The following is a 19,848-nucleotide window of genomic DNA, read 5'->3' on the forward strand; positions in this document are numbered from 1 at the left end:
GCGCCGAGGCCGGCCCACGGCGTCCTGGCCGCCGCCGCGCAGCTGAACCTCACCCCGGCAGAGCCCCGGGGCCGGGGTGCTCGCGGGGCAGCCAAGCGCCTGCTCCGCTCGGGATGTTCGCCTACGACGGTGACGCACGAATATGAACCGTATAAAAGACTAAATCGTCCGTTGCCCGTGTCGCCGCAGAGGCCGCCCCCGAGCGGGTCCTCCTGCCGTGCTGCGATGGTCGGGAGGCGGCAGCGGAGGAGCTGCGAAATCTGTTCGTCTGGGCTGCTCATTAAAGCCAACTGCCTCCTCGTGACAAGGGGACACCAACCCTTGGCACACAGACAATGTGCAGTCAGGAAACATTTAGATTTACCCTTGAAACATGCGGTAGGAGAGGTTTAGTAGAAGTAGCACAAAGAACCATCAGTATCTGACACAACAAGACCTTGCTGTCCTACCGAGCGGTGCTCCGTGAGGACGAGCAAGGAGCAGGACAYCCACCGGCGCTCCTGCGTTTCCACCCAGGAGGGGTGTGCGCCCCAGGCAGCGCAGCTTCTCTGCAGCGCTCTGCTGGAGGCCAAACCAGCGTGTTGCCTCCTTTCCTCACGAGGCTGTGCGCCCTTCCACTGACTCCCGCTGCCGTGAGGTGTAGTCTAGGATCACATTTCAAAATCATAAGCCATTTCTACAAAGGCACCATGCTTTTGAGGCACGATCCAGTGGAATCCTTGTGTTGTCCACCTATAAAAATATGCATGTGCAAGAGGAATGCCTGAAATGGTCACACTCCTTCCACTATTCAGAGTGCTTTCAGGCCTTGAACAGCCCTTTACATTAACTTTAAGTAGGATCTTTACAAGGTTGCCAGCTATCAACATTACATATTGTCTCTTTCCATTACATCTCCCACAGAAAATTCTGCAACTTGGATTCTTTTGTGATTTGGTCAAGAGAAAGAAAGCCTCCAGGGAAAGCCTCCAGACAGCTTTGGATGATTATTGCAAAGGAAAGCTCTGCCAAGTCCCACAGAATTGTTTCCTATTTCACTCATTGTATCCTGCTTCTGGCCTCCTAGGTTTTCCTGCTATGAACATTGCTGACCTATCTCTGATCCCCTAGTCCTCCTTCCAAGTATTTGTTGTATGCACATTTCTTTCTTCAAGTGACATTTTAACTCATTTGAGCATATTTGATTGATGAGAGGGTGGGCAGAGAACAGATGTTTGGCTCAAGCCATTGCAAGACCGGACACACATCTCCACACAGGAGATCAAGCTCAAGGCCCATCTCTGAAATCTTATTTCTATACTAATAGATATTGAAGCAAGTTAGGCCTATTGTGAAATGAGCATAGAATGAATTCAAATAAATAATTCGGAATAACTATGTTGAAGTATRAAGAAGTAAATATTATAACTTAATAGTGGTGAAGAATGTGACATTCACTCTATTCATATTCATATTCATGTTCTTCTCTAGCTCTCTAAGAGTAAAGGGATATAGCTATTTTGATGAAATGGCTAGAGTAATGCTAAGATTCGGCATCTATTCCTGAACTCTTGCAGCTAAAGATTTGTGATTTGAAATCTCAAAGTATTGCAACATAAGTGACACAACTTGCTGTAGGCAGGAGCTGCTGTTGACTAAGCGATCTCTTTGGTAGTCAGTACTTCATGAAAATTAATTCTTTTAAAATGGCTAAATTAAGCTCCTTATTTCAGGAAACCAGCTTTTTTTTTTTAAATAAAATTGACATTATGTGACCGCCCCCTCCAAAAAAAAAGATTGCAAAGTTATGAAGAGAGCACAGCATTTCTGCCCTGTTTTCCCACCACTAGAGGTGGTTCAGCCCCAACACAGCTTTTCAAAGCTGCCTTCCATTGCTCTCCCTGAGATAGATACACGATCCACCACAGCCTGAAAGTCAACTCCTTCCACCCACCGAGCCTTCCAGGCTGTGAACCAGGAGGCTCTTCTCTCCGCATAAAGAAAGGAGTTGAGACGGAATCCARAAGATTTATTCTGGCACCTAAAATGAAACTTAAGCTAAATGTATGTGGCTAAATTCAGTAAAGAATGCTGGAAAGCCTCTCTCATTTATGAACCACATAAATATCACTGCTGTGCAGGAACGCCATGTGCGGTGGTGCTTACACATCAGCCAGCTTCCAGAGACCTAGGTGTCCAGATCTAGTGGGGACAAGGCGCAAAGGCTCCAGTGGGACTCAGAAAGGAGRGAGGCCCTCCTGAAGCCCAGTGTCGTACTGCTAGGCACAGCACTCAGCATGCACAAGTCACAGTGCCCGGGGCTCGGGCTCTGGCCATGGTCCTTTCTTCTGGGAAATTTTGGCATGATTTTGGCAGATATCAACGAGCACTGCCTGGGAGAGCGCCCRGGGGGTGGTGGCAGTGGAGCATGGGCCAGCAACCATTGTCCATAGGCCTTGTGGAGAAAGGGATCCACAGCTCCTGTGTCCAGCTGTACACATGCAGGGCATTTCCTGGACACAGGACCAGGACCACGACCCTTGTTCTCAGGACCAGAAAGCAGATGCTGCCCTGTTTCATTTACCATGATAGTCATACTTACTAAKTTCACTGCAAAGCACAGCAGACCCACTCACTTTTCTTGCTGGAGAAGCAGGGGGTGCTAGTACTTAAAACAGTCCTCTGAAAAGCAGTGGCTTTTCACCACTCATACTGAGGAAATCCTGCCATCTTTGCAAGTGTCCTAGTTGGTAGGCTTTAAAAAGTCCATCACGGGTCATCCACTTCCCCTGCGCTGCAATCGGGGTGCTGTGCAAGCCAGGATGCTCCCAGAGGCTTGTGGAGGAGCTGGTCCTGMAGCCTTGCAGTCAGGCAAGGGCTCTAGTTTTCAGAGTATTTATTTATATCGCACAGTCGGGGAGCAAAAACTCCCTGACTCCAGTTCGTCACTAGAGTCAGTCCTGAAAGAGAGATCAGAAATTCATCTCCTCCCTCATCGTCCACTCCCCTTTCCCTCTGCCATTTCATTCAGCGATGCCYGCAGCAAAACGCAGTCCCGGCTTGACCAGTTTCCCAAAAGAGCTTCACTCTTACCCAAACTGGTACTGCTGTGAACACAGTCCTTTTCTATGCATTACATGGTGCCCCTGGTTCTCAACACAAACTCTCCACTGTTGATAGCACTTACCCATTAGCTGTGATACAGCACCTCTCTAATAAAAGTTCTAGCAATGAGAATATGCAACTAAATCATTTCTTTTTACTAAGGACTAACTATTTATTCTGCTGTTGGTTTTGTGCTTTGACTGGGTAGCTTTCCTCTTCCAGATGATAAAGGCWTCTCTCACAGCCAGTAACAAGTATTAGGTAATGCTTGTACTGTGCCTACCAATGGTGCTAAACATGAGAAGTGAAGCACATCTTAGGACTCAAAAAAATGCATGTTAAGCAGCTGACTCAGTACCCAGACTGGGACAAGTCCTGAGGCCCACAGAGGCTGAATATAACCTTAAAACCATAACAGAAAAAACTCCAGTACAGATATACAAGTAACAGCATGTAAAGCACAACTAAACAGCAATATACATTTCAGAAAAGGAGAAGGGGCTTTCTCTGCTTCAATGCAAAGAATTTCAGTTGGTCACATTTTCCTCCTGCATGAATTACTGTATGCAAAGCACAAAAAAATAATAATTTAATCCTTTCTAATCTTAATCATTTTTAGTGGAAGCTCAGTGCAGGTGACTTGGCAACATTCAGGGAGTTGTTTTGTCATGAGCTACCAACACCCCTGACCACATTGCCGTGATGCAACACGCCCTCGCCTGGCACTAGGGAAAAGTGGAGCATCATTGTCAGACTTTGGTATTATTTAAGCAATATTGCATATAGGCAGGGCCTGTCTCCAACAGCTGTTCAGCCCTGATATCCTGGGTGTTCCCACTTCGCTATTGGATGTCCAGGTTGCAGGACCAGATTATTTCCTGATTGTCRTAATGCAGCAGGGGTTATGTACACCCTCCACACACTGACACTGCGGGCAACCCAGATCACTGGACACGTGGACACGCTGCCAGGGAAGCTGGTGGTGCTGGAATTTCATTCCAGCTCATGCTGTCTAGCTTAAGGCATCTAATATAATGTACCTGGATCCGGCACCTGGAACACTTCTGCAACCATGTAGGCAAGCTCTGTCACCTGATACTCTAGCAAGCATATGCTGATAGCATAGGTGTTTAAGCTAGATGTCTAAGAATAAATGGTGTCAGTGGTCTTTAAAAATCYGACAGTCAAATTTCACTTTTTATTGTTCAGCAAAACAACATTCTTACCAGATGCTCTAGGTGTAGTCCTTATTGGTTTATTACTGATCCTGTTTGAAAACTCAAATGAATTAGTTGCACTGTGAGTTTAGTGCTCAGAAAATGTTTTAGGCTTAAATTTCTGAGTTTTTTGACTTACCCAATAAATGATATAAAACAAAAGCAGGACAGAAAGGAAGATTTTGGTGGTTCATTGCCCTGTTCACAATCACATCTTCCATCTTTCCATGCTCACTCAGATCCATTTCCAGTTACTACATGTTTGCAGTTTGCTTGTGTGAACCAAGAAACTCACCTTGGCACCAGGAGGGTGGGGAGAATTTAGTCTCCAAATTCAACAAAGTCATCCAGAAAGCCCACAACGCTTCGACTTCCCTAACTGTAGTGCCACCTAAATTCAGTTAATGCCTGTAATCTAGGCTGCCTTAAAATGAAGCTCAAATCTCAGATTTGATACAAACCTGTCCAGTACAGTTCTTGGTCCAGTCCTCAGCAGGAGTAAATTGTTTCTTCGCTGACTTTGAAAGTTCAGCAACCAAAGATCTAATTTGTTGTGTCAGCTTCAGGAGAGTATCAAGGACATTACATACAAAAACCTTTAAACTGCACTTCAGAGACCTCTACCTGGCAATAAGCAGGAACCAAACGCTCTTTGCTGTTCAGAGATTTAACTAGAGGGCAGGCACACTTGTGACTGTGGGATCTCAGCAGTGTGCTGGTCTCAGCATGCTTCACCATGTTTACTGCAGGTATTTGACAAAGGAAAAAGGAGTGAAATCCTTTGCATGTGTTTAACTATAGAGGCTAATGTAYCTTGAGCCTGATTTTTTTTGTTTTGGGGTTTTTTTTGAAAAGGACTTGAAAACTCATGTAAGTGATTTAAAATGTAAGTATTTAGTGACTGGTTAGCTGGATTCTGATTTTTTTTCTTCTCCTTTTTATCCTTTCTTTTACAGTTAGTGTTAATTATCAGTTGTTAGTGTTCCAAGATTTCTTTTAGTTCCTTTTTAGTTTAGTGAAGAAAGAGCTTCATTTTGCCAAGGAAAAATTCCTTACCTAGTACAAAGCCAAGATTAGAAGAAATGGCTGTGAGCACCTTTTGCAGAGCAAAAGACATAACGTTTCACTATTTCCTGCCTTAAACTCTACAAAGTGACCGACTCGGTCGCTGGGCCTGGAGAAGGCTCGTGTCTTCCTCCTGGAATGGTCTTTACCCATTACGGTGGACAGTCGCGCCGAGAAAGTGGGCAGCTGGGCCAAGGCAGGGGACGAGACTCCAGCCTGGACTATCTCCCCAGGGGCCTGGCGCCAGGGTTGCTTGTGCCACTGCAAGACAGGAATACCATACTAAAGCAAAACTATAAAAATTTTGCAAGTAAGCTCGCTGGTTTTTATATTTTAAGAAGTTATTTAATTTCTGATGTAAAGGAAACATTTTGATGCATTAAACAGAATGAATCTAATTAATCTGCAYTTGCCTGAATTGTTGTAGTGCTTTGTAAAAGATGCATTTTCACCCTTTCCGATCCGCTCCCCGTRGCGTGCTGGGACTCCTGCCCCGGTGACGATACCACCTTTCCCGTGGGTGGGCACCACCGGGCACGCGGAGCGCGGCCCCGCCGCCCGGCTCGCCCTCCATCCGAGCACGCGTGCGAAGCGCTCGGGTCGGGACTGATGCCCGGGCAGCGGCACGTCCCCCGCGCCCGCCATGCCGGGCTGTCGCAGCAGAAGCCGGAGCTGGGGACCGTTTCATTTAGCTCGACGAGCCCCATTAGAGACAGCRATCTCTGAGCGGGTCACCCCAGGGATCGGCACCCGACCGGGTGAAACCCAGCCTGAATGCTACTGCCTAGCAGAGGAYGCATTTCGTTTGAGCTGAAATATCACAGGCACGTGTTTCACAATTTACCTGAGGACGACGTTTTTGGGAAGCCGCGATAGCTTTTGCTAGACCAGGTGATGCATCTGGAGAAACCTGAAATGGCTGCAGATGTGAATTTATCTTTTTTTAATTTGCTGTCCTGTGACAAATGGTCAGACATTCTGACTTTTTTCTTCTTTGGAACAAAAAGAAAGGTCAAATTAATGAAATTATCTATGGACAGGAATCTTAACTTTTTAGTGCTTTTAATTAATTTCTTTTCAATGACACTGAGAGGACTGATGCACTTAACTSAGACTTGCACAGAGCTGTCCAAATGTTACCCATTCCTGCAGYGTTATTAACACTAAAATATCCTTTCTTATCCAAAAATCTCCCCGCAATGTGAATTAAGATAAATTCTGTCCTCTTGAATCCCAGGCAAATTTTGTGTAAGAAAGAGGTTAATACAAATAAAAGAGTGGCATTGACACATGGAATTTCATGAATAATGGGAGACTACTACTCAAATAATGAAAATTTATTTTGAGTAGAATACTAGAATATCAGCCTGCCTCCAAGGATTTCACTCGAGCTGCTTCTGTTTACACCAATGGAGATGAGAAGAGAGCAAATCCAAAAGAGCCGAGTTTAYCACCGGTAGTTACACTGCAGCTGTGCACGAGTAGTCCCATTATAGACAAAATAGTTTTGTTAGTGTAAAAACTATCTGGAAAAAAAAAAGAAGAAAAGTGACCCAGAATCTAAAAATGTTCTTGTCCCTCACTTACCAATCCCAAAGGCCAGGATTTCATTGAAGGGGGAAGGGTTGGTGCACTTGGACTTGCAGGCTGTCACTGCAGCCCGCGAACCATGAAACGTGGGGTGGAGGTCCGCAGGCGTGAGGCAGCCACCGTGCCCAACGCAAGGCTGCAGGTCCAGGYGTCCTCCACGCTGCAGCGCAACACATTTTGACCAGGGCTGAAAAATATTTCTGCATAAAGCTTTTCCTCAACACTGTGGTTTAATGAAATGGGCAAGTTCTAAATTGCTCAATGTATCAGTCAAGAAATAATCTCTCAAATTACATTTTCAGTGAAGAGATAATAAGCTCAGAGRCATATCTTATATATCGAGCAGCATTTTTCTTTGATTCTACCTCTCCTACCCCAGAAAGCAAGCTTTCTGCCAAYCCAAAATAATATTTCTGCCTTTGTTCCATACAGCAGAGAAATAAATCCATAATTTATTCGTTATTTATTCATATTTCTCTGCTCCATCTTGAAGAATCAGGATGATCCTTCTGTTTTCCCCCAAGGCTGTGATAGGTGGTGGTTTTYTTAGGAGGAAATCCTCATCCACTGCTTCTTTTGCTCCTTCTGCAATCATACACTGATGTGTACGGGCACAGCGGCTGACTTCTTACACCCACCCGCAAGACCGGGCAAAGCCCAGCAGAACAGTTAGCATTACTAATCAGGGCGTACAAAAAAAATAACAAATAAATAAAAATAAATAAAAGCAAGCACTCAATGATGATCGCCTTTGCTTGTCTGCGTTTCCGGAAGGGTGAATTTGTCCTTGCACAGAACTTGCTCACAGAGCTACGTGCGCCTGCGCGGTCCCGCCGGCTGCCCACTCTCTGCTCACTTGCTTCTCGTATGCCCAGTAAAATCCAGCTAATCCACAACAAGAGGGATTTCCAGTGCCTGCCTGGCAGCACTGACCTGGCCRTGCCAGGCCAGGACGCCCTGCACCCGAATGACCCCAATTCTCTTTTTCTTTAATGCCTTTGGAAAATTTCTARCTGGGAGAAAACACAGAGAAACTTGATCGTATAATGGCTATTTCCATCAAAAAGCTGCTAGGCTTGTGTAAACCTATGTGATGGCTATTTCTTATTAAGATGTACGGATTTTTCTAAATGTGGCGGTTTAAATCCGCACACGGGTTTTGTTGTGTATCGGAATCCCATCCTTTTTCCTCCACTCCTTCGTTCCCTCTTGAGAAGGGCAGTAAGTCCCAGCCCGCGGCACATCCTCGGCACTGGGTCGCGTCGCCAGCCTGACGTGTCATGCGCGTGCCTTGCTCGCAGTRACACCTTTGGCAAAAGCAGCCCGCAAAAGGCCTTGTATTCTATCCACACGTTTTTCCAGTGTTTATCTCCCCAGCTTCTGTGTTTTTCTTCCCCTGCACAGCTCCCCAGGCACCTGTTCACATTCAGCTCAGCTGTCTACACTATTGAAYATATTTTAGCCTGTCGTCATCCTTTTGAGGACAGTACTACTTTCCTCAAAGAACCGTATACCCGTCGCCTTCTCCGGAGGACATGCCAGCAGAGAAGAGGACTGTGTGACGCTGGTGGCTTGTCCCTGTGCGAAAGCACAGGCAGCATTTCCAGCAACCTGGGAGCTACAGCTTCTGCTGAGGATGGCATGTTCGCAGTGTCATATATTTAGCRGTCCTACATCCTTATCAACTGATGCTAACGTAGCTGTCACCAGCACCATCCGCAGAGCAAAACTGAGGTCACTCCAGGCTCTAGGACATTGTCTTCAGATCTCAGGGGACTGGTGAAATCTAGTCTGCGCTCAGTTCAGCGATGCTCTGTACAATCTGCTGGGCTACCRTGTCCTCCTCTAGATCTTCCTACGTCCCGTGTAGTATCTAGCAYGGGCAGTGTAAGGGGGTATATGTACATGCGTAGTATGTTTCTAGGAAAAAAAATAGGGAGAGAGAACATATATAGACAGTTTATTATAGTCCCTAAACTATTCAGGAATTATATATAGCAGCAGTAGGTACATTAACACTGYCAGACTGTGAGTACAGAACTATCCACAATGTTCATATAATAGCTTTGCTTTGATTATGCTATACACAGTTATTGCCATGTACCAGTCAACTGAGAACAATTTCTGTCAAACAGAAACAAGCCTSTTCTGACAACGTTTAGCCATGGCCTAAGGGTCAGCATTGCCCTGATGAGTAATTCAGTTTCTGATTGTTTTAAACATGAAGTAAAAACTGGCACTGCAATTTATCTGTTCCCAGTAAACCAAGTAACTCTTATGTTAGCACTTCAGGACACCTTTGGTAAAAATAATCCTCACCTGCCTCTTAGCTGCAGACTCTCCTGGATTTTAGTCTACAAATGACATGGAACAAAAGACACATAATAGGATGCTATCAGGAAATAAATTCACCTTGAAAACAGATTCAGAACACAAATACTTTTGCTGGTGAGATCGCTATCTCATCTTTTACATGGCTACATGTAAGTCAGCCTTAGGAAATGTCACATATGAATATGCTCACATTCTTCCTCGAAAGCTTTCACYGTGTGAGGCAGAAGTCGGTGAAATTAAGGGTGCATCATTTTTCTTGGGAAGATTAAGTCTGCACAAAATACAAATCAGAATTATTCTAAATGTTAAAACCTTTCTAATCACCAGAGATGCTGGGTGCCCCCCCCAAAAAAAGACAATTATTTTTTAAAAAAATAATTTATTGAAACCACATTTGCCTAGTTTCCATATAGCCATAGAAAACAAAAGAATTGGTAACAAAATGTTGACTTTTAAATAATTGATGTTTTATTCAAAATATTTTCAAATCAGAGCCACAGTGAAAAACTAAATCAGATCTTCACAGAAACATTTATTTCAACTATCTCTTGTATACAAGCTGTACAATTTATATCTGAAAAAAAAAAAAAAAAAGAAGCTCTCAGCAGCATCCAAAATTATTCAAATTTTATCTCCCCAAGTACATGAGTGAGCCTTGATAAAAGAGAAGCCACACAGGATCTGACCCTACAGCGCCCACTGGGCCTCTTAAGCRGGGACAGAGAATCTTGGCTTTCGCGGGAGAGTCAAGGACCCTCCTCCCGGAGCTGCCCACTGTCCCCAAACTTTGTTGCACAGGYGAATCCAACATAGATTAGGCACGTAAATGTTTCACCACTAGCTGTGTGTTTCTAGCCCTAGCTCTCATTCCTCGGCCATGTTACCAGCTTCTTTAAAACTTCATCTTTCCCGACTGCCTGAGTTTGTGGTTGACTTGTAATAGGTTTTTACCCGACCCATACAGACGAGAAGGACATAAAGAGCATTTGCCTTCCCAAGTAGGGCACTGTCCTACTTGAACAAAAATATCTGCAGCACTGGATTTCGCCTTGCCCATTTGCAGACTGAGGGAAGCCCAGAAGATGTCTTTACAGCATAAGAAGGGGGCACTATGGGCAACCCTGGGAGACTGCTCTTGYCCACATCTTCCAGGGGAGCTCAAGGTCACCCSCAGGCCAGGAGGCAGCATGTCCCCACGTTCCCGGGCTGGCCCCAGGGACCCACTGATAACAGAGGCCAAAGGCGAGAGCCTGACCCCACTGTACGCCGGGAGGGCAGATAGCCTGCTGCCCAGGTCATTTCATCGATATAAAGAAAATACGCGGCTAAAGGGTGTCCTTGCGTCCTGAAAGGCAGTATGAGCTTGACTGGCAAAGGCTACAACCGCAGCAGAGCGGACTGCTTCCCTGCCTGTTAGCTCCTGTACCGAACACAGCACAGCAGACCCCAGGCACCTGCTGCAGTTTATTTAATTCTGAGGATATGTTTATGGGTGACCGATCATCCAGCCGTATAAAACCCACCCTTGACAGCTACTGTTCTCAGCACATGCCCTGTATGYTTTTTGGTCATGGGGCATTTCATTCTTCTCAGTATGATGGCTCCAAGGGTCTCAGAGAGTAAAGAGTTGACCAAAGAGCCCTACATATTTTAGCCTTGTCTGCCCTAGATTCAGTGCTCATGTAATCAGAGCACTGAAACCACACAGGAGATTTAACTCCACAGGAGCACCTGGCAAATAGTCTGGAAGAGATTAAGCGTAGACAGAGAGTAGGGTGAGCGACTGACCGAGGACGCAACCTAGTGCTCACTGCTGAGACTGAAACCTGCCCCTACCTTGCAGTCACAGCAGAGAGCGAATCTAGGAAGCTGTTTCTAAAGGATTTCAGAAAAATGAGCATTCTCAATTTTTCTGAGATGCTACTAGCTACCAGTCCAGATCCAGCACCATAATTTACTGCAAACAACAATATCTCCACTTTAGGAGAATTACTGTGAATTACTTCTTGTACCAGAAGTTATTGTATAAATCTATACAAACGCTCAATAGTTCAAAAGAGCTATCAAAATATTTAAATACAATCAATTAAATGTCTTATCATTGCCAAAGACACTTCACTTAGAACAGTAGAMAAATACCAATACACTGCCTAAAGATAGACTTAAAATGAGAAGTGATTTTTTTTTCCAAAACTAGAGCCACAGGCTCTAGTTATAAAACTGCAGGCTTCTCTGTACAACTTCAATCTCTTTGATACAAAATACAAGATACATTCATAAAATCCATTTTTATTTTGATAAAATCCTTATAAATATCAAAGCTCTGGATCGGCTCCACTGTTTTCAATGTGTAAAAACATCTGAAATTTGCTTCTGATATGAATTAGTAGGCTTATTACTTCCTCTTCTCAGGCAAACAAGCTTTATAACCTTCATACAACTTGTAAACAATTTGGTCATGTGCTGCAGCTACTTACAATAGAGAAATACATCAGATGCAATGTTACATCTTAAAAAAGGGATGTGAAAATGCACAACACACTYGCTCTCTCTCCACGCACACTTTCCACAAGCCCTGATTCGGAGGGGACCAGGCTGAGGACTTTCCAGCTGGGTTCTTCTCCCTGTGCTGGAAAACATAAGAGTGCCTGCAGGTTTTACCCTGTGGTTAGTACTAGTACTTGCTACTGCCAAACGCCTTTTTATTTCTTCCATGACCTATTTGTGCTTGTTCCTTCAGAAAACGTTCATAAGGCGGAGAGGTCTCGCAGTGACACTAGCTATATCCAGGGGAGGAGAGAACAAAAATATCCACCTATCTTAAACTAAGCTAAAATATCTATGTCTCTACATCTATTTTATTTGGTTACAAACATGAACACAAAGTCAATCCAGTTTGTGATTTCTCTCCTATTTGTCCATCTAAGGTCAAAAACTCTGTTGAAGCAAGAGGCACAGCCTATAAAACCTGCGAAAGAACAAATTCATGGAGCTTAATAGCAGAAAATTAGTTTAGTCAGAAATACTACAGAGGTTGGTGCTGCCCATGAAATCTCGAGTTGCCTCTCAGCTATCTTTGGCTTTCACTATGTAGTTCCCACAGTCTAAGAGTAATCTAATCCTATACTTACTACATCTTATGGCTAGTGCATTAAAAATAATAAAAATAAATTTGACATAAAACAATTACATTCAAATAACAAAAATTCCTGAGAGAAACACAGGCTCAAGCCAATTCGTAAGGACGGTCACTTCAAGGTATTGCTTGCAAGGTTGCTCTTCTGTTAGATATTGGCTTGATTATGATTTCTTTATCGTGCTCTCAACGCTATCTTTGGTCACGGAGTATTAAAAAGCGCATCTCTTTGGGGCCATCTCTGCTGACAGCAAAGCTTTAGTGGGTTTCGCAGGAGGTGCCAGCGCCAAAGTAAAGCTGTTCTCCATGGTGAGACACAGGTGGACAACATGCAGCCAGGCTAAGAACAGGCTAGAGCACGAGTGCTCCCATTGCCCTCAGGAGCCGTAAGCAGCAGGAGCACCACGCTACAGCGACGTAGTGGTCCACGGGCTATCTCCAGCGCGGGACTGCAAGGTGCAGTCCCTTACCGATCACTGGGTGCGACAGGCTAGACTTTGGCAGGTACGAAGGAAGCCTCTCTGCCCTTCCACCTTGCAGACTGGCTAGTTTCAGGACAACTTCAGCACTATACCGGGTGGAATTTAGGAACGCCTCATCCATCATCCCACAATCCTTATTATTTCCTTCTTTTTTTTTTTTCATAATCACTGCTACAAAGCAGTGGGAACAAAAGGWTCATACAGATATCTGTATCCCTTCAATCTACATCTAGCTCATGGATTTAAACACTATTATTTGCCGCTGTTTCTTCAGGAAGGTTAGCATGGTATCCCAGAGGTCAGTGAGGAAATTATGCCAGCCTTGCAATCTTTTTTCCTTGAGAACTACAGTGCAAAGACTCACGCAGAGGCTATATCTTATGTTACAGACCAGAAGCGTAGTCCCACAACACCCTTTACTGCCATTAACATCTGGGATCCCCTTCAGGAATTTGGTGGCAAATTCTGGCCAGCTCCTTCACTGTTTCTGGCCCCTAGGGTTAGCACTGCACTCCGTGCACTTAACACTAACATCTCAACACTCTCATACCCACGCACCCAAACGCATTCGGATCGGCTAACGCTGATGAATTCGCAGCAACTCAGGACATATTTATCTGAGAAATGACTGCATGGTAACCAATAATAAAATAACACCTATTTGTAATAACACACCAAAAAAATCAAGTAAAAAAAGAATGTAGAACTCGGTGGTCAACATAAAAAAAAAAAAAAAAAAAAAAAACCACAACATATATTAACTATTAAAATTAATTCAGCATCCTAAATGGTTTTGGAGGTGGCCGATTCTTGCTTTATTCCTTAATTCCTCCTGACTTCTCGTCCCTTTAAAGGCTGGGGAGGCCGGTAGTTTCTCAGCAGACAGCAGGCTACCTCGTCCTCAGCCGTGCTCAGGAGGCTGCGGAATTTGGCTAGCTGCAAAGAAAAACAGATACAAGGCTCAGTGGAAAACTGTCACACTCATACTAATGAAAAACTATGTAGTAAACATTAAAGATACTTTTTCACCTTTTTTTCGGCCAAGAAGAATGGAATCGCATTTTTCTATGGCATGTGTGGAATGGCAATTCTACCATTTCTGTCCTTGTAAATGAAAAACAGTGACTAACACAAAAAAACTCCTGAAATATATGTCAGCATGAAATTGCACAAGAAAGTTATTTATTTCATATATTCACACTTTTGTCTTCCCTAATCTGATCTGAAAAAGAGCTTTCTATATTCTTTCAGTTTGATTCTCCAGCTCAGAAACTCAGGAATATTTTGTGCTAAAATCAGATTTCTTATGCATACCTGTTTATATCCTCTTATTCAAAGAATATATTCACATTAACTTGGAAGAACAGGTGCTGTGCTATAGAAAGCTTTGTAATTACCACTTGGGACATATTAAATGTGTGCCCAAACCAGGAGAGATTCAGAACTTTTCCCTTATGCAGACACAGAACTGGCAGTTATTTAAATCTCAGCATAAACTTCTCTGCCTAAGCCTGTCTCAGCAGAAGCCCAAATCAGACGTCCATGTCTAACCCTCAGGAAACCAGAATGTTTTTAGTATTTTGTCCCATTTCTAATATACTAATTCTATACGCTTATTCTTATACTAACTCGATATTCAACATTTGATGTTCGATACTCTATATTCTTATTTCCTTTCTACATTACCACGGTAGAACAGCACAAAAATTGTCCCATTCAGTAGTGCATTTTTGCATAGTTGCGCAGCACACTGGGAGTGTCAGGAGCTACTGAGGCAAATGGAATATCTTCCTTCAGAAACCGAACCATTTTAAAATAAAAGTGATGCAAAGTATAAAATATCCAAATCCCCTCTCCTTTACTCATGAATGGAACTCCTGAAATTGTCCCATTCATTTCATCTAGGGCTCTCTCTTCAGTTTAGGGTTAAGTCAGTATAAAATCCGACCTGTTAGCAGAGCTGTAGGATGAGCCAGGAGACCCTGGGGATGCTCTGTGCCTGAGGCAGTGTGTGTATTTGTTACATGAATAAATACAAACATATATTTCCAGTTGTTCACCATTCACAGTGCAAGGTACACAGAACAGAAGTATCAGCTGCCAAGTACTTTTAAAATCACATTTTCATTGACAAGATACCTTACTTTTGCATCAAAGTCGAGAACTTTCACCATTATGTCAAAGTACTTAAATAATCATAATTAATGCCATGCTTAACTAAGACAAACATCTGATAATAATTAATCACCCTAAGAACAATAAAAGTCAGTATTATCTTCCCCACCCCATTCTAAAGCTAATATTTGCAAACTCCTTGTGAGTGCCTACAAGCTTAAAATTTATTTTTAATTTCCTTCAGCCTGTAAAGGATACCAAAAAAAGTAGGAAGAAAAATGTAAAGCCCCAAAGAGATACAAACAGGAAGAATAAAATTAAATGGTCATGGTATGAATCAGAATTGTGGGCATGACTGGAAACTAACCCCAGATGCATGTTTATATGAGTACAGTACATTTATATTTGAATACATAAGATATACACAATAGCGTGTGAAAAACAACTAGTAAAGAATCACGTTGCTTTGTATCGTTTCCAGTGTTGTATCCTCCTGTCATACATGGCTGTTTGTGTTCAACATTTCATATCATAGAACATATTAACTATAGTTTAGACCAAATAAAAACCTTCAAATCTGAACAAGGGCTTGTCTTTGGGAAGCTCGATACAAATTTTGCACCCTAGGGATATAAGCAATGCAGAGTCTCGCATCGCCAGACGGAGGGGTCGGGGGAAAAGATCCAGATGAACAAAATGGAAGTGTTGTGTGAGTACTTGACTTAAAATCAGGTACAAACAGCACTGGAGGTCTCCTGACTGACTAGCATATCCCACTCAGTGTCTATCCTACTCCACCCCCTGGGCAGAGACCGAGGTCCTCATTTCTGCTGAGCATGGGACTTATTTGTAACATCCATCACGAACTAGACAAATGCCGCGGTGCAAAGATCTTGAGATTTACAGTGTGCCCAGCATATGGATGACTTATATTACAGGAGAACTACTTATCAGCTTCCCAAATTAGAAGTTAATCTTTAGCATCTCCACTGGGAAAAAATCTTTAGATATACAGTGAAGAGCCCGCTGGATGTCACTGTTGCACCACTGCACACAGCAAGAAACTTCACTGAACAGTAACGTGTGGTATCAAACTTCTCCCAACAAAGCCTAAACATGAAAACCAACAAATTATACTAGTATTTGCTATTCATTATTGTAGCAAAGTCACTGAGATGTCCACATCTGGAATGTGAGAAATTTACTGTACACCTGCCAAATTAGAGTGCCAGAAAATAGGTGTGAGCAAGACAAGGAAATAACCAAACTGAGCAGAATCCAAACATTTCTTAGTATCACTTGAGCAAGAATGAATTTTGTTTCCATGAGGGTTTCATCAGTTTTTTGTCAGTTACTGTTTTTTAGAGTATGCAGATTTCTTTTTAAAACATGGATAATAAATTGTTATACAAAGAAAGGCAACAAGAAGTCATGACAAACTTGAGAGATACATTGTGTTCTTTGGAAATTTGATAAGGTAAGCAGTGCCATGTTCTGCAAATAAATACATTTTTGGTCAGCATTTAAAATTAGAAGTTTTACAAAAGGGACTTTTAGAGCAGTGAAGAATTAAAGCGTACCTGTTCAGAACAAACATTTATGGGCTCTCTCAGAACAATCCAGATGACACTTTCAAGCAGAGGTGGAACAGTGAGAGAGCCAAAATATGTCCAGTAGTCCAGGGATTTGGGAAGCAGACAGCTAGGATCAAAGTTTGTGAATAGTGCTCTTTTACCCTGGAAAGAAAAAAAAAAACAAAAAAAGCACATTATGGATCTAGATTAAATATATTTAGCAAATTATTTCTTAAGTAAGGTCACTGATGCCTTATGTTCATGAAGAAATTTTTTTAAAAGGCAAGACAATATTATTTAAAAGCAATGGGCCAAGAGGATAAATCGTGCCAAAGGATGTAGAGCTTGTGCAGCTATGGGGAGGGTTTGCACCATCCCGGATGATCTTAGCGGATGAGCTAGTGCCTTCAAACGAGGTCTCTCCTCCTTTGACACCTCTGCTGCTAGTATCCTTCTCCCCCTGTACCTCAGCAAAACCAGGGAGAAAACCTTTCTTTTGACTGGTATGTTCTTTTCCTGTTAATAAAACCTTTATTTGCCAGAGATTAAGTTCTGTGAGGAGTCAGCCTTCTCTGACCTCTTATCATATAAAAATTATTTTTTTCCAGCTTGTTCTTCAACTTTACCTAACTAGAACGCTCCTGAATTGCCCCAAATCAGAGTTAGAAAGAAACAGCTCAGAAACTAGAGACTAGGGGACATGACTGTGAAGGGAGTAGCAGCCAAGTTACTGGAAAATAAAACAGCAAAACCAGCGACCAATATTCATGTTCTTTCAGAAGCATTCATTCACCTTGATTCTGATCATGTCCAAATGGTCCGTAATCTTCTTCAGCTGAGGGTTACATTCACCAATCTATTAAAAGAGATAAAAAAAAAAAAATACTTGAGCTCTGGAGAAAATAAACAAAAGCAAACGATCAGAAAGCAAATGCATACTGAAACGTATTCATATAGTTTTACTTAAATATCTGTGAAACCTGAATAATTTTGTGAGTATGAGCCCATGAAAAGCTGCAACAAATACTTACTGTAAGGAAGATCCACTCCTCTGCTGACAATATTCATTCTTCCTACTCGTATTATTTACTTCAGCTACAAAGAAAACCCCATGAACTTTACACTGCAGGGGAACTAAAGCAACTTATTTTTCATGCTTCATGCTTTCTGTAGAGAAGCTTTAAGTTTTGGGCTTAAAACTGAAATCTGAAATCCTTGAAATACAGTGAGAAGTACAGAAGCACAGTCCCTAGGTATCCCGAGTAGAACTTTATCAGGAAGGAAGCGCTGCATTTTAGTGCCCGGATAAAACAAGTCTCTCCTTAGCAGGAGCTACAGCGGCACCACCCTTATCCCCCGCCTGGGCTCGAAACGCAGATCTGCTGGCGGGCTGCGCCATTCTTCGCTCACCTTTAGAAACACGGCCATGACTGCTAATCCGTCCGACTGACGGGCCGCCTCAACAAAACTGGAATATTTTTCCGAGTTCCAGTGAACCACATGAAGCTGCAAAGCAAGAAGCACAGACAGCATCAACTCCTGCTGAACTGGGACAGCTACAAACTAATGCTTCAGTTGCACCGGGGTCAATTTTCTAGTTGTTCGTGTTCAGAGCCATTCCATTTTCTAACTGCAAATATTTATTGAAATCAGTAAATATATAATTCACACGAACAGCAAAAAAGCTCTGCCAATGGCTGGGATTACAGTCAAACTGGATTTGGCATAATCATGCCTGTAATCATCAAACCCTTCTGTCTTCTAGGTAGCTACTAGTGAAAGTCAAAATTCAGTAGCAATCAGCCCACGACCATGCCTGGGAAACTGCTGTTAGCTCCCCAGCGTTTTGAACAGAGAGGCGAAGACAAGATGTCTATATACCTAAAGCTAGGATTTTAAATCCATTTTTAGTACAGCTGATTAAAAAAGTGATTGAAAAGCATGTCATTAGTATTTTGCCCCTCTTTTTCCTTAATCAAATCTCAAGCTTTCAATAACATTAATCAGCCACATAGACAGCTACAGAGATAGCTAAAAGGCAGAGGAACACACATTAAACATTTACTGACCCTTTTTTGTTTATTTTATGACATCTTTAATACTTTCTAAATGTCATTTTTCTACAATTACTAGTACTTAGGCACCTAAAAGTGGCTTTACTATCTAAGGTGTTGAGCATTTGCATTTCCAACATAAAACTGTGCTAGTTGCTTAAGCAGCTCAAAGACCCCTTGGGCATATGAAATATAACTGCTTGAATGCCCAAAGAAAGGTTTAAAGGATGGAAGAGCTCCTCAAACCTAAGATTGCTACCATCTAGCCAGGGTGGGGGAAGGAAAAGGTAGCGATTCCCGCCCCTGCACCACTTCAGTTGCTCCTCCCGAGCCAGGGTGCCGGAGCCGTGCCCGCTCCTCRGCGGGAGCTCCCAGGTCCCAGGAAGAGCAAGGTCCCAGGCAGGGTGCCCCAGCCTCGAGCAGGGCGCCGGCGGCCCAGCCGAAGAGGCCACCAAAAATCACACTCTGCTTCAGGCTAAGTGCTCCACCAACATTAATTACGCTCGCAAATCCTCAGCGGATCAGCAAATCTTATTATCCGTAGCTTTTAGATAAGGAAATAGAGGCTCAGAAGTAGGGCGTGCGATTAGTTTTTCTAAAATCAGTGCCCTTTGGGAATCCTGAAGACAAGTCTTCCGTTCTGAATACGGAGCCCTAAAGGGCAATTTAGGAGAGCTGGAACTTGCTTTAAACAACCTGTATGGGAGGCAACACAGCTACGGGGATCCAGGAGTGCAAAGGGTTTGATTCTAAATCTCAACTCTTGCCTGGGTGCCGTGAAGCTCACCATCTAGTGACCTTCAAGTTTCCGCACCTGCAACATCTGATAAACCCTTGGGCTCTAAAYGGCTGGACCGTTACTTTCGGCAGGTAAGGACTCCCGCCGACCTCAGCAGTATCACGCAGATGCTCCCAGCGAGCGTGCTGGATCGCAGCCGCAGAGGTCCTTGAAGGAAGGTTGCTAAAAGCACCGTCAGTCAGAGCGGGAGGAGGACGCAGGAGCCCGCGGCTCGCCGCAGCCCACCGAGCCGCCCCGCGGAGCGCCCGCGCGCCGCTGCCGGAGCTCACAGCGCCTGCGCGACCCACCCGCAGGGCTCCGCAGGAGCTACGTTGAACAAGTCACATTTTTACACACGCAAAAAGGAAACAGATACTCTCAGTCGGAATTGACTTTATTGTGGATTTTTAAAAAGCAAA

The 19,848-nt window shown here is 43.5% G+C and overlaps 2 protein-coding genes across 2 annotated transcripts in view; one reads left to right on the plus strand and one right to left on the minus strand.

Moving 5' to 3' along the window:
- EMC2 (ER membrane protein complex subunit 2) overlaps positions 1-19,848 on the plus strand; it is a 604,202-nt gene that overhangs the window by 201,147 nt on the left and 383,207 nt on the right. The window lies entirely within an intron of this gene.
- Positions 13,631-19,848, minus strand: part of LOC146601990 (carbonic anhydrase 13-like) — a gene marked incomplete at its 5' end in the record, with an annotated part of 19,723 nt that continues 13,505 nt past the window's right edge. The window contains 4 exons of the mRNA XM_085309297.1: positions 13,631-13,844; positions 16,604-16,759; positions 17,391-17,453; positions 18,008-18,103. Coding sequence (XP_085165423.1) covers positions 13,731-13,844; positions 16,604-16,759; positions 17,391-17,453; positions 18,008-18,103 — 429 coding nt within the window. The remainder of the gene's footprint in view (positions 13,845-16,603; positions 16,760-17,390; positions 17,454-18,007; positions 18,104-19,848) is intronic.

This window comes from Rhea americana, unplaced genomic scaffold, assembly GCF_003343005.1.
Source record: "Rhea americana isolate MKP2758 unplaced genomic scaffold, rheAme1 scaffold_0, whole genome shotgun sequence".
Taxonomy (NCBI): Eukaryota; Metazoa; Chordata; class Aves; order Rheiformes; family Rheidae; genus Rhea; species Rhea americana.